Raw genomic sequence first — 15,497 nt, forward strand, 5'->3', positions numbered from 1 at the left:
CCTCCCCCCAGCCTTCTCTCTCTCCCAGTCTCTCCCTCTCTCTCTCTCCCCCCAACCTCTCTTCCCCCCCCCCCCCCAGCCTCGCTCTCTCCCCCCCAGCCTCGCTCTCTCCCCCCCCAGCCTGAGCCGCTCTCTCCCCCCCAGCCTCGCTCTCTCCCCCTCTTCCCCCCAGCCTCGCTCTCTCCCCCCCCCAGCCTCGCTCTCTCCCCCCCCCAGCCTCGCTCTCTCCCCCCCAGCCTCGCTCTCTCCCCCCCCCAGCCTCGCTCTCTCCCCCCCCAGCCTCGCTCTCTCCCCCCCCAGCCTCGCTCTCTCCCCCCCCAGCCTCGCTCTCTCCCCCCCCAGCCTCGCTCTCTCCCCCCCCCCAGCTCGCTCTCTCCCCCCCCAGCCTCGCTCTCTCCCCCCCCCAGCCTCGCTCTCTCCCCCCCCCCCCCAGCCTCGCTCTCTCCCCCCCCCAGCCTCGCTCTCTCCCCCTCCCCAGCCTCGCTCTCTTCCCCCCCAGCCTCGCTCTCTTCCCCCCCAGCCTCGCTCTCTTCCCCCCCAGCCTCGCTCTCTTCCCCCCAGCCTCGCTCTCTTCCCCCCCAGCCTCGCTCTCTTCCCCCCCAGCCTCAGCTCTCTCCCCCCCAGCCTCACTCTCTCCCCCCAGCCTCACTCTCTCCCCCCCAGCCTCACTCTCTCCCCCCCAGCCTCGCTCTCTTCCCCCCCAGCCTCGCTCTCTTCCCCCCCAGCCTCGCTCTCTTCCCCCCAGCCTCGCTCTCTTCCCCCCCAGCCTCTCTCTCCCTTCCCCCTCCCCCCAGCCTCTCTTTCCCCCCCCCCCAGCTCTCTCTCTCCCCCCCATCCTCTCTCTCCCCTTCCCCCTCCCCCCAGCCTCTCTCTCTCTCCCTGCCCCCCCACCCCCCCGTGCTTGCTTGTGCACTTGGATGCCACATTTCCTATATTACAACAGTGACTACACTCCAAAAGTACTTCATTAGCTGTAAAGTGCTTTGAGATGTTCGGTAGTCGTGAAAGAAGCGATATAAATCCAAGTCTTTCCATCTTTTTCTTTATATCCCAGGTAAGTGTAACATGCTTGGGAGTAAAAAGGTGACTATGGAGCTATGTTTCCAAAAGCTCTCCACCACTGGGGTTTTTCTTGTGTCATACCTGGGTCTGTTGTAGACTTATTAATAGAGATTAATTGCTATGATTAATCAACAACTCCATTATCATGCCAGATGGTTGAAGGCAAACTCAATGTACCTTGGTCTTTTCATCTAGCAGTTCCTATGATCTTATGTGTTAATTTCAATGGGTGCATAAGGTATACACCTGCACCCTACCCCCGCCTCACTCCCGACATGCAAGCATCTACTGCATGTTAAATTCTGTGGCTATTTGACAACCTGATGCAAGTGTGAAATATTATATCCTTGATTTGTTACTGGTTAAACTTCACCGTGGATGGAAAATATATGCAAAGTTTTGCCCAGTTTTTCATTCTTGGGCTGAAGATTTCATCGTAGCCCTTGTATAAATTATGTTATGGGCTCCAATCCAGCCCTACTATTGCTGAGAGAATTAGTGAAGGATCACCTAGTTTTGGTATTTTTTAATATTCAGGACTTGCAGGTAATCTGTTCTGTAATCTGCTGTATTGCCTATTGCTACTGCTTATCTCTTACTTGTAATAAACCTGATCTGTAGTTTTTAACCTGAACCCTGGTCTGATTGAATGTTTATTGTGCCACTTTCCCAAGACTAGGAGGTTACAAGAGGGTAAGTGACATATCCAGTAAGCTAAATACAGCACAAGGGGTTCTACTTGAGCACTAGGCTCGCTACATTGCCAGAAATTGCGTAAAGTTGCACTTCGGTTCATCAGGAACAATGGTTCACTTATGGGAATGGTCTTTGAAGCTGAACACAAGAGACGTATTTGTGTAAAATCCAAAAATGTAGCAATTGTACTATGATTTTGTAATAATGCTTTTAGTACATGGGAAGATTGCAGGCTGAATTATTTTCCCTTTGCTCTCTGAAACAGAAATCCTTGCATAGAATGGAATTCAAAGCAGGAGCTAATGTGACTGTTCTCGTGCCATCAGAGACAGCCATAAGCAATATGGATAAGGCTGACATAGAATCTTGGGAACAACAGGACAGTCTACCAGTCATAGTCAAGTAAGATACACGTTCAAAGATAGTGCTCTGCCTTATTTTTCTTTATTGTTCACATTCTAGAGGGAGAAATTCCCCAGTGCCCCGATTGGGGGCGGTAATCGATTCGGGGCGGAACTTCCTGTGGCTGGCTGTGAAATTGCAGTTACCACCCCTCAAAGGAAGTGGAGTGCAATCTCGCCGCTCCACTTACTCTAGGGGTGGGTTCTGGGGCACGATCAGCAGCGTTACGCGGATGCTTCGCGTACCGCTGACGCATTTCAACCCTCCTCCCCTTCGGTTAAAGGGGAGGGTCACTGCGCACTCTGCCGGGCCTCTGATGGCCTCCACTAGGTCACCAGGGCGGCGTGATACCGTGGCCATAGCCCAGCAGCCAAAGTGAAGTGCCAAGCTGCACGAAGGCGGCCCGGACCACGCAACAAAAGAAATCGCCAAACCGACCTGTGAGTTGGCCAAACCGTTAAGATAGCAGTGCATGGCGTTCCCCACCTCCCCTTTAACTTCTGCCCCGTGAGCAGATGTCGGCCCGGGTCGTAATCTACACATATCATATGTCATGTGCCACATGTGTGCAGGTGCAAAGGAATTGTAGTGGGGCGGAGGGGGGCGGTGGCTTTCCATGATTCGAAGGAAGTTGGAGCATCCAGGAAGAGTGACTGGTGCTCCAAGGCCCACACATTTAATACTTGATGTTTGGTGACCACAGAGATTGGGTTTGTGCCAGCAGATAAATGTAGCAATCGAGCTGATGTGCTTCATAAATCTGCATGCAGTGGGTTCTGTAGCATTGTGTTAGAGCCAAGTGTTAGACCGGAGCTGACACGCTGCAAATCATGGTCACAGCATGGAAGAAGGCCATTTGGCCATTGAACCCATACCGGCTCCTTGCAAGAGCACTTCAGCTAGTCCCACTCCCCCGCCCTGTAACTGTGGCTCAAAATCATGAGGAGTATGGGCAGAGTAGATCGAGAGAAACTGTTCCTATTGGCAGAAGTATCGAGGACCAGAGGACACAGATTTAAAATGATTGGCAAAAGAACCAAAGGTGACATAAGAAAAAACATTTTTATGCAGCGTGTAGTTAGAATCTGGAATGCACTGCCTGAAAGGGTGGTGGAGATAGACTTAATCACGGCTTTCAAAAGGGAGTTTGATAAGTGCCTGAAAGAAAAAAAATTGCAGGGCTACAGAGAAAGGGCGGGGGAGTGGGACTCGCTGAAGTGCTCTTGCAAGGAGCTGGCACGAGCTCAACGGGCCGAATGGCCTTCCGTGCTGTAACCATTCTATGATTCTATGAAGTCTACTGCCAGATCACAACCTTAACGAAGTCTCACTTTTACCGGCTTAGTTAAAATAGTAATGCAACTCTCCACTTGATTTCAATGTATTTGCAACTAAAGTAATAGGAAAGCCCAACTGCAAAACCAAGTATATTAGGGCTATTCAGTAAACCTCCTGGATGTGGCCAATTGACTTGAACATGATGGGGCAATCAATTCTTTGACTACCCAGACGTGAGCATCTTTACTACCAGTCTAGCCAACACTCTCACAATTAAACTGCTTTGCTATCTATTCATGTATGCAAAGCTGATTCAAACCTTCATTTACTAGGTAGTTGTGGCAACTGGAATTGTTAACAAAGAGCCGTGGAAGACCGGGCATCAATTTATATGTGGCTACATCTCAGAATGTTTCCCACTTGAATGAATTGGACCAAGCTTTGTAATGTACAGCACCTTGTTGACAAATTAACTGCCAGTGCACTAAAGACATGTTTCAAACAATAGATTCACTGTTCTAAAGGAGATAGCTCTATTCATGCTGTGAATCTACACAGCTATCTACACAGTTACAATGCTTGTGCAACTGACTAATCTTTACAGATCCATATTCACAACCCTTGTACTTTTAAAATCAGTGTTGCTTTTCAAGCTGAAATATTCCAATTAGCCTTGTAAAACTGACTAGCATTTGTAACTGAAATTTGTGGATTATTGAGTAATACTTTTTCAACAAAGAATTAGTGGGATTATACTCACTGTAATTTAACCATACACTTTTAATAGCTTTTAATATGCGTACTAAAACTTTTATTTGAGGGAATATGAACTCGCATTCACTGGCAATATAACAAATACAGTAAATGATCAGTTACAGTAATGTGATGTGAACTGGTAAAACAAATAGCTGTGTGACATTTGATTTACTGCATGATTCAATCGCAATAATTCACAGTGGCAAAGTCAACAATTCAGCTTCATTCAAAGTCCTGTTTACATTCATAATCAGGTCACTGGTAGTTTAAACATCTCTATCCTCCTTTTACTGAAGAAGAGAATGCAATGAAAGAACACAGCAGACAACAAAGAGCACAAGATCTGGTCTGGTATCGTAAAAAAATATTGGGGCCGAAATTGCCCCTTCCGATAAAGCCTCTCACCACCAGAAAGTGGTGGCCATGGGGCAGCGCGGAATGGCCGCCGACTCTCCGTGGAGGGGCCGCCCTTTTAGAAATTGCCCTTCCTCAGGAGCGGTGTCCGGGACCGCTCCGCCCGTTTTCCCGCCGCGGCGTGCACGCGTCGACCCCTTACCATCTGGCCCCCCTCGCAAAATTGCCCTGCCGGATTGGCACCGCCGGCAAATTTTGCTGTAGTTACACTCTCTGTAAAATGGCGACGTGGCCGCCCTTAAAGGGGAGGGCGCATTGGTCGGTCCAACAATTATGCCCCCAGGTTCGTCCGGGCCGCCAACAGGCAGCCTGGCACCCCCTGGCCGAAACCCTCCCTGGTGGTCCAATGGATTTAACTGAAAACTCTGCAGAGTTCGCAGCGGCCCTCCCCTTTAACTGAATGGGCGAGATGTTGTGATGCGCCAGCGTAATGATGTCATCAGTGCGGCGCTGATGACTGACAGCCTCAGATATTCCATTCCGCTCCTACGTCCACCCCCATGATGCACTTCCGCCCCGCTGGAAAAAAAATCCCGAGGAACTGGATTTCGTCAGATAGGCCACCAGAACACTTCAAAAACGATAGATGTGTCCCATTTCCGGGGGAGGGCAATTTCTACCCCACTGAGTTTTTATTTTATTGCTAATTATTTTCAGGCTTATTACTGGTACTTGGGGCTTTCTGGAGCTGTGATTTTCAGTTCTGTCTCAGAAGGGGAAACAAAGCAAATTTGCAGCTGCTGTAATTCTAGCACTTGGTACCTATAGGTCACATTTTATTATGGGTGGACTTACCATCGATGACTTAAAAGAATATGAAGGACACAACATTTCAACTATGAACATATTAATCAATTTGCCAATCAAGAATGAAAATGGGGTAAGTAGATGATCTTTGCATTTCATGTTTAACATGTGACGTAGTTAAAAATTCTTGCCAAGAAAGACTAATATATCATCCACCACCCCCCCTCCCCCACATGCCTTGGTCATTTTAAACTTAGAACAATTTTCAGAGACAAAGCTTTTAAGCAAAAAGGTTACTTTATCAACAATGAGTAAATTTGAGGTATACGGCTTAATTAGAATAAGACATGATTGATGAATTTATTCGAGAGAGATGTTGCGCTGTGGTTGTACATGCAGTAAGGTTTAGTTTTACCTTTCTCTCCATGCATCCTTCCCAGCCTTTCATTGTTGCCAAGAAACTATGCTTGTCAGGAATCTTTCCCACATTACTTACTAAGTCCTGACTTGGGTCAACCGCCATCTCCTACTGTGTTTTCTCTTAACAAATTTACAAGGATTCCTGAATGATAAAATTACAGTAAGAAAGAATTTATCCAGTGCAGTGCAGCATATACCAAAAGGTAAATTGTATTTTTACGTTGATGTACTTTGGTGGCGAATAGAAAGAAGTTTTGTCATTTACAGAGGTGACTGAATAATTTGGACTGTGAATGTGTTAGAATCTGGAATCTGATCACTTAATAGGAATGTTCAGCTGGTAGGCATGACAATGCCCAATGTGGCTATAAAATGTCTTTGGATCATCCATTTGTATTTACTCAGCTACCATTTGCATCAGTGGCGATTGCTGTATGGACAGCATTTGAAGGTGAATGGATTAACAGGCCGCAGTATAAAGGAGTTTTATAGTTTACAGGGTTTTATTTTGTGAGTATGGTTGATAGTTTCACTGCCCACATGATTGCTATTGCACTCGTGTCAATGTCTAGCCAGCAATGAACTCCTTGAGAACTTTTTATCTTGTGCCAAAAACCCTCATAAGTCACTGATGTCTATAGTGCTCATCAGTTACGGGTCTTTCACCTCCATGAACAAACAGCCATAACTCACCACCACTATTTGTTAGCAGTTCTTTGGAGTAAAATAGCGAAAATTAACTCCCTCTTTTGTTCACAAAACATAAAGGTCTAGATTTTTGGATCTGCTCATTTTGGGGCGGTAATGGTGGCGGGGCAGTAAAGTTTGCGCCCAGGAACAGTTTGCGCCTCAGTCAGCAAAATTCGACAACTGGGCCCTGAGTGTGGGGCGGAGCGCTTAGGGAGGCGTTGCACACCTCTCTTACGGCGCTAGTCCGGCTGAGCAACTGAAAATCCCAAGCTAAACAGGCGGCCTCAGAGCACTCCGTGAGAGGCCTGGGGAGAAAGAAAAACACCAAAATATTCCCAATAAACACCTCACACCATCACAACATAAATCGCAAAAAAAATTAAAATAAAAAACTATCATACTTACCTGAGGTCGATATTACTTACCTTACTGCAGCCCCGACAGCTCGGACCGCCCACTTTCACAGGTGGTCCCAGCACAAAGTGCTATAGATATCAGGTGGCAGCCAAAAATCGAGTGGGTGACGCGATAGGGGCGATGCGCACCGGCTCACCTCTTCCGGGCGGTAATGCTCCACGCCCCGCTGAAACGGACACCGAAAAGTCCAGCGGGGCGCTGGAAACTGGCCTGCTCGCCCAGAAGTGCTTATTGCCGCCCCTCTGTTGTGAAAACAGAACAGCAACAAGCCAAAATTCCAGCCCAATAGGGCTGAAATTCAGGAATCCTGCTCCTCTGGAAGTGCAGCGGAGCAGAATTCCCGGTTGCCCATGCCCGAAGAGGTAGATCCCACCCCAAATTATGGGGACATTTGAATCTTGGGGGTAGTCCGCTAGGTGCTTCAGTGGCACCCAACCCCGAAAAGCCTTTGCAAGGCGGTGCACCCCATGACAGCTCTGCCTGAGGTACCCGAGGCCTTTCCTGGGCTGATGATAAAGGCAGCCTTTAAACAGCTTACATCAAACCAGGTTCTGGGAGAGTTTTGGGGATTTTTCTGGAGCCTCTCTGCTGGCGAGAGTTCCGTTGAGACCTACTGAGGATGTAATGGGTGAAATTCCTGGTATGGCTCGGGAAATCCCCGAGCACATCATCTAGGCAAAGGGGGTGAGCATTCAGTCACGCCCCTACACTTGAATTTCTTGCTGCAGTGCTAACAGGGCAAAATCCCTGTGGGTTCTACCCCACTTTTTGGTCCTCCAAATGAAGGTCTGTTGGGATTCCGCCTTGGCCCAGATCGGAATTTAGGCACTGAGCTGTTTCATATTGTGACCCTGGCATAAGTGCCAGGGAGCATCCGCTGGAAAACTCCGTCCCTTATTCCGCCAAAGCATCCAGGATCGAGGGAAGTACCCTCATTTTAATAATTCAGGTGGGTGCCCTCCCAATATGGGGGCATTCGCCAGAAGAGGGGTGATGGGAAATGTGATGCTGGGCACCCACTAGCGGGCTTGTTGGCACCACCAACCTGAAACAATTTTTGGAAGTGGCCCATTGGCCCCCTTTATTATTTATGATTTATCCCAGCAGCTAGCATTTTTGTTGGGGGTCCAGACCATCACTCAGTTACCAATCCATCCTCTGCTGCTACCTTATTTTGCCCCATCTCAAGTGAACTCACACAATACAGTTGAAATAACATTAATTAATTTTATCCTCCCTAATACTCTGCAAGGCAAGTTTGCCCAGTGTATCTTAGCTTGCCCTAACACTTCTATCCATGAAAGGAGTATGTCTGTGCTCCAAGGGTGGTGACCATTTTTTGCTGCACCTCCTGGTTCAATACTTTGTGGATATTATTTTCAAATGGAACAGTCCTGTTCCTGTTCCTACTCCGACTGAGACCCATTCTCCCCAGTCACCAAAACTTTCTAGCAGCTCTTCAGTGCAGTTCCCCTTTAAATGTGAACAACCCTTTAAGAGCCGCTGGATCACCACATATCCAGACCGTGCATGCAGTTTGCTCTCTGCACCTGGCCCATGTGAGTAGGGTATGCATTAGTAAAAGGAGCTCACCACATCAAACCATGCAAAGTCAATTGTGTTGGCAAAATGCTGCTGTGTGCAAGCTGCAATTCCAGTGAGAAACAAAAACAAAGACTCTTAAGAAAAGGATGAATCATCCCAGGCTAACTAAGGAAGTAAAGGATGGTATCAAATTGAAAACAAATGCATATAATCTTGCGAAGAACGGTGGTAGGCCAGAGAATTGGGCAATTTTTAGAAACCAGCAAAGCACGACTAAAGAAATAATAAAGACAGAGAAGATAGCATACGAGAGTAAACTAGCAAGAAATATAAAAACAAAGAGTAAGAGCTTATACAGGTATATACAAAGGAAGCAAGTAGCTAAAGTAAATGTTGGTCCCTCAGAGAATGAGACTGGGGAATTAAGAATGAGAAACAGGACAATGGCAGAGACTTTGAACAAATATTTTGCATTGGTCTTCACAGTAGAAGACACTAAAAACATCTCAATAATTGATAAGGAGCTATTGGTGGGCGGGGGGGCCGCGGTGGTAACGTAAAACAATCATTATCACTAGAAATAATGTACTAGGCAAACTAATGGGACTAAAGATGGCCTGTATCCTAGGGTCTTAAAAGAAGTGGCTGCAGAGATAGTGGATGCATTGCTTGTAATCTACCAAACTTCCCTGGATTCTGGAGAGGTCCCAGCGGACTAATTAACAATCTTGTTGTGCGAGGCCCCTTGGGGAAGAATGGCCATAATATGGTCGAATTCTTTATTAAGATGGAGAGTGACACAGTTAACTCAGAGACTAGGATCCTGAACTTAAGGAAAGGTAACTTCGATGGTATGAGACGTGAATTGGCTAGAATAGATTGGCAAATGATACTTAAAGAGTTGATGGTGGATAGGCAATGGCAAACATTTAAGGATCACATGGATGAGCTTTAACAATTGTTCATCCCTGTTTGGAGTACAAATAAAATGGGGAAGGTGGCTCAACCGTGGCTAACAAGGAAAATTAAGGATAGTGTTAAATCCAAGGAAGAGGCATATAAATTGGCCAGAAAAAGCAGCAAACCTGAGGACTGGGAGAAATTTAGAATTCAGCAGAGGAGGACAAAGGGTTTAACTAGGAGGGGGGAAATAGAGTATGAAAGGAAGCCTGCGGGGAACATAAAAACTGACTGCAAAAGCTTCTATAAATATGTGAAGAGAAAAAGATTAGTGAAGACAAATGTAGGTCTCTTACAGTCAGATTCTGGTGAATTTATAATGGGGAAAAAAGAAATGACAGACCAGTTGAACAAATACTTTGGTTCTGTCTTTACGAAGGAAGACACAAATATCCTTCCGGAAGTACTAGGGGACCGAGGGTCTAGTGAGAAGGAGGAACTGAAGGATATTCTTATTAGGCGGGAAATTGTGTTCGGGAAATTGATGGGATTGAAGGCCGATAAATCCCCGGGGCCTGATAGTCTCAATCCCAAAGTACTTAAGGAAGTGGCCCTAGAAATAGTGGATGCATTGGTGATCATTTTCCAACAGTCTATTGACTCTGGATTATTCCCTATGGACTGGAGGGTAGCTAATGTAACACCACTTTTTAAAAAAGGAGGGAGAGAGAAAACAGGTAATTATAGACTGGTTCGCCTGACATCAGTAGCGGGGAAAATGTTGGAATCAATTATTAAAGATGAAATAGCAGCACATTTGGAAAGCAGTGACAGGATCGGTCCAAGTCAGCATGGATTTATGAAAGGGAAATCATGCTTGACAAATTTCCGGAATTTTTTGAGGATGTAACTAGTAGAGTGGACAAGGGAGAACCAGTGGATGTGATGTATTTGGACTTTCAAAAGGTTTTTGACAAGGTACCACACAAGAGATTGGTGTGCAAAATTAAAGCACATACTATTGGGGGTAATATACTGACGTGGATCGAGAACTGGTTGTCAGACAGGAAGTAGAGAATCGGGATAAACGGGTCCTTTTCAGAATGGCAGCAGTGACTAGTGGGGTGCCGCAGGGCTCAGTGCTGGGACACCAGCTATTTACAATATACATTAATGATTTAGATGAAGGAATTGAATGTAATATCTCCATGTTTGCAGATGACACTAAACTGGATGGCGGTGTGAGTTGTGAGGAGGACGCTAAGAGGCTGCAGGGTGACTTGGATAGGTTAGGTGAGTGGGCAAATGCAAGGCAGATGCAGTATAATGTGGATAAATGTGAAGTTATCCAATTTGGGGGCAAAAACACGAAGGCAGAATATTATCTGAATGGCAGCAGATTAGGAAAAGAGGAGTTGCAACGAGACCTGGGTGTAATGGTACATCAGTCATTGAAAGTTGGCATGCAGGTACAGCAGGCGGTGAAGAAGGCAAATGGTATGTTGGCCTTCATAGATAGGGGATTTGAGTATAGGAGCAGGGAGACCTTACTGCAGTTGTACAGGGCCTTGGTGAGGCCTCACCTGGAATATTGTGTTCAGTTTTGGTCTCCTAATCTGAGGAAAGACGTTCTTGCTATTGAGGGAGTGCAGCGAAGGTTCACCAGACTGATTCCCGGGATGGCTGGACTGACATATGAGGAGAGACTGGATCGACTGGGCCTGTATTCACTGGAGTTTAGAAGGATGAGAGGGGATCTCATAGAAACATATAAAATTCTGACGGGACTGGACAGGTTAGATGCAGGAAGAATGTTTCCGATGTTGGGGAAGTCCAGAACCAGTCTAAAGATAAGGGGTAAGCCATTTAGGACTGAGATGAGGCGAAACTTCTTCACTCAGAGAGTTGTTAACCTGTGGAATTCCCTACCGCAGAAAGTTGTTGATGCCAGTTCATTGGATATATTCAAGAGTGAGAGATAAGGCTAAAGGGATCAAGGGGTATGACGAGAAAGCAGGAAAGGGGTACTGAGGTGAAGGATCAGCCATGATCTTATTGAATAGTGGTGCAGGCTTGAAGGGCTGAATGGCCTACTCCTGCACCTATTTTCTATGTTTCTATGACTGGAAAACTGCAAATGTAACACCCCTATTTAAAAAAGGAGGGACACAGAAAGCAGGAAACTATAGACCAGTTAGCCTAACATGAGTGATTGGGAAAATGCTGGAGTCCATCATTAAGGAAGTAGTAGCAGGACATTTAGAAAATCATAATACAGTCAAGCAGAGTCAGCATGGTTTTATGAAACAGAAATCATGTTTGACAAACTTGCTGGAGTTCTTTGAGGATGTAATGTGCAGAGTGGATAAAGGGGAACCAGTAGATGTCGTGTATTTGGATTTCCAGAAAGTATTCAATAAGGTGCCACATAAAAGGTTACTGCACATGATAAGAGCTCACGGGGTTAGAGTAATATATTAGCATGCATTTTCAGGTTGGCAAACTTTAACTAGTGGGGTGCCACAGTGATCAGTGCTGGGTCCTCAACTGCTTACAATTTATATTAATGATTTGGATGAAGGGACCGAGTGTAACGTAGCCAAATTTGCTGATGTTACAAAGATAGGTGGGAAAGCAAGTTGTGAGGAGGATGCAAAGAATCTACAAAGGGATATAGATAGGCTCAATGAGTGGGCAAAACTTTGGCAGATGGACCATAATGTGGGAAAATGTTAACCACTTTGGTAGCAAATTATTATTTAAATGGGGACAGATTACAAAATGCTGCAGTACAGAGGGATCTGGGGGTTCTTGTATGTGAATCACAAAAAGTTAGCATGCAGGTGCAGCAAGTAATCAGAATGGCAAATGAAATGTTGGCCTTTATTGCAAGGGAATGAAATATAAAAGCAGGGAAGTCCTGCTTCAACTATGTAGGGTGTTGGTGAGACCACACCTGGAGTACTGCGTAAAGTTTTGGTCTCCGTATTTAAGGAAGGATCATCATCATAGGCAGTCCCTCGCAGTCGAGGAAGACTTGCTTCCACTCTTAAAATGAGTCCTTAGGTGGCTGAACAGTCCAATACGAGAACCACAGTCCCTGTCACAGTTGGGACAGATAGTCGTTGAGAGAAAGAGTGGTGGGACAGATTTGCCACACGCTCTTTCCACTGTCTGCGCTTGACGATGAGACTCGAGGTGCTCAGCGCCCTCCCGGATGCACTTCCTCCACTTAGAGTGGTCTTTGGCCAGGGACTCCCAGGTGTCAGTGAGGATGTTGCAGTTTATCAGGGAATCTTTGAGGGTGTCCTTGTAACGTTTCCTCTGGCCACCTTTGGCTTGCTTGCCGTGAAGGAGTTCCGAATAGAGCACTTCTTTGGGAGTCTCTGGCATGTGAACAGTGTGGCCTGCCCAGTGGAGCTGATCAAATGTGGTCAGCGCTTCAATGCTGGGGATGTTGGCCTGGAAGGATATACTTGCATTGGAGGCAGTTCAGAGAAGGTTCATTTAAGTTGATTCCTGAGATGAAGGGGTTGTCATATTGTCATATATGTACATGCTGTTTGTAGCCACCAGATGGTGTCATTGTTGGAGGCCACTGAGCAGCACGCACATGGTGCTGCTCTGGCATAAAAGGCCAGCCATTTTGTGAGTCAGGCACTTTGGGCCGTAATAAAGCAGAAGCAAGGTTGTACCTTGCTCAGTTAAACAGTACTCAGTTTGTACCTTTATTGCATACATAACATTTGGCGACGAGAATACAAGAACCTTTGTTTGCAAAATGAGCACGATTGGATTTTTAGAGCGATTCGTGAAGGGAGAAGATTGGGCAGACTTTGTGAACCATTTGAAAACCAGTACTTCGTGGCCGACAAAATGAAGGGGGTCAACGATGCAGATTGGCACCAGGCCGTGTTCCTCTCTGTGTGCAGTTCAAAAATCTACGGTCTGATAAAGAATCTACTCATGCCTAGTAATCCAACAGAGAAAACGTACGAGGAGCTGTGTACATTGATACGGGAGCATCTCAAGCCAGACGACGGCATCATCATCTCGAGATACAGGTTTTATACACACGTTCGATTGGAGGGCCAGAGTGCGGCGGAATTCGTTGCCGACCTGAGACGTCTAGCGGGACTGTGCAAGTTCAGGACGGTGTTGGCAGACATGCTGTGGGACTTCTTCGTTACCGGTATCAACCACGAGGTGATCCTGCACAAACTTCTGGCGGTGGAAGAGTTGGCTTTAAAAAAGGCCATCCAGGTCGCTCAATCATGTATGACGACGGACAGGAGTTTAAAGCAAATATCGGTGAAGAACTGTACCTCGGCAAGTACTGTAAATGCGATTGATTCGGCGTTAGGCAGAGCGGCACAGAACATGACAGAGCTTCGTTCATTCCTGGGTCTACTCAACTACTTTGGTAACTTCCTACCAAAATTGAGCACCTTACTGGAACCACTGCACATGCTATTGAGAAAAGACAACAACTGGATGTTGGGTGCATTGTAAGACAGAGCTTTCAGGAAAGCAACCAATCTGCTTTGCTCGAACAAGCTGCTGGTACATTATGACCCATGTAAACGTTTAGTTTTGGCCTGTGACGCATCGTCATATTGAATGGTTGCGTGTTACAACAAGCCATTGAGTCGGGTATGCATCCAAAAGTTTGTCAAAAGCAGAAAGAGCCTACAGTATGGTAGAAAAAGAAGCTTTAGCGTGTGTGTACTATGTTAAAAAGATGCATCAATACCTGTTTGGTCTGAGGTTTGAATTAGAGACCGATCACAAGCCGCTCATTTCATTGTTTTCCGAGAGCAAAGGTATCATCAATACCAGAGCTTCATCCCGCATCCAAAGGTGGGCGCTGACATTATCTGCCTATGATTATGTCATTCGCCACAGACCTGGCACAGAGAATTGTGCCGATGCTTTGAGCTGGTTGCCGTTGCCCACACCGGAGGTGGAAACGCCACAACCGGCAGATTTAATGTTAATCATGGATGCTCTTGAGAGTGAAGGTACCCCTGTCACGGCTCAACAAGTTAAGACCTAGACCAGCCAGGACCTGCTATTATCAGTGGTTAAAGGGTTGCATCCTCAAAGAGGATTGGTCTGCCATACCTAAGCAAATGTGCGAAGAGGCCAAACCATACATTCATCGCAAGGGTGAACTGTCTTTTCAAACAGATTGCATATTGTGGGGAAATCGAGTTGTAATGCCTAAGCAAGGGAGAGAGAAGTTTGTGCGTGAGTTAAACAGCACACATCCTGGTATAGTTGATGAAGGACATCGCCAGGTCCCACGTATGGTGGCCAGGAATTGATTCTGAGCTGGAAGCATGCGTGCATCAGTGCAACACCTGCATGCAGCTCAGCAAAGCACCAGCGGAATCGCCGCTGAGTCTATGGTCATGGCCATCCAAACCTTGGTCCAGGATCCATGTAGATTTTGCAGGTCCCTTCCTGGGCAAGATGTTTTTAGTGGTGGTGGATACTTATTCGAAGTGGATAGAATGCATAATCATGTCATCCAGTACGTCCACGGCAACCATAGAGAATCTCAATGTCATGTTCGCGACATATGGGCTGCCTGACATAGTGGTGAGCGACAATGGGTCGTGCTTCACCAGTCAGGAGTTTCAGGAGTTTATAAAACTTAATGGTATAAAACATGTAAGGTCAGCACCGTTCAAGCCTGCATCCAAGGGGCAAGCAGAACGTGCAGTACAAATTATCAAGCAAAGCATGAGGAGAGTAACCCAAGGGTCACTACAGACCCGTTTGTCTTGCATACTGCTGAGTTACAGGACAAGACCCCACACACTCACAGGGGTCTCGCCTGTTGAACTCATGATGAAAAGAGGTCTTAAGACCAAGTTATCTTTTGAACACCCTGGATTTAAGTAATCATGTTGAATACAGAAGACAGAGTCAACAAGGATACCACGATCGCGCAACTGTGTCATGCGAGATTTCTGTTAATGATCCTGTGTATGTGTTGAATTATGGCCAGGGTCGCAAATGGATCGCTGGTACGGTCATGGCCAAGGAGGGCAACAGAGTATTTGTTATTAAGCTCAAGAATGGGCAAACTTGCAGGAAACACATGGATCAAACAAAGCTGAGGCACACAGACGAGCCAGAGCAGTCGGATGAAGAAACCGTCG

At 46.4% G+C, this 15,497-nt stretch overlaps 1 protein-coding gene across 6 annotated transcripts in view; it reads left to right on the plus strand.

Moving 5' to 3' along the window:
- stab1 (stabilin 1) overlaps positions 1-15,497 on the plus strand; it is a 271,384-nt gene that overhangs the window by 125,798 nt on the left and 130,089 nt on the right. For all 6 annotated transcript variants that reach the window (XM_070895414.1, XM_070895415.1, XM_070895416.1 and 3 more), the window contains 2 exons: positions 2,024-2,160; positions 5,377-5,488. In XM_070895414.1, the coding sequence (XP_070751515.1) occupies positions 2,024-2,160; positions 5,377-5,488 (249 nt within the window). The remainder of the gene's footprint in view (positions 1-2,023; positions 2,161-5,376; positions 5,489-15,497) is intronic.

This window comes from Pristiophorus japonicus, chromosome 12 (assembly GCF_044704955.1).
Source record: "Pristiophorus japonicus isolate sPriJap1 chromosome 12, sPriJap1.hap1, whole genome shotgun sequence".
Lineage (NCBI taxonomy): Eukaryota > Metazoa > Chordata > Chondrichthyes > Pristiophoridae > Pristiophorus > Pristiophorus japonicus.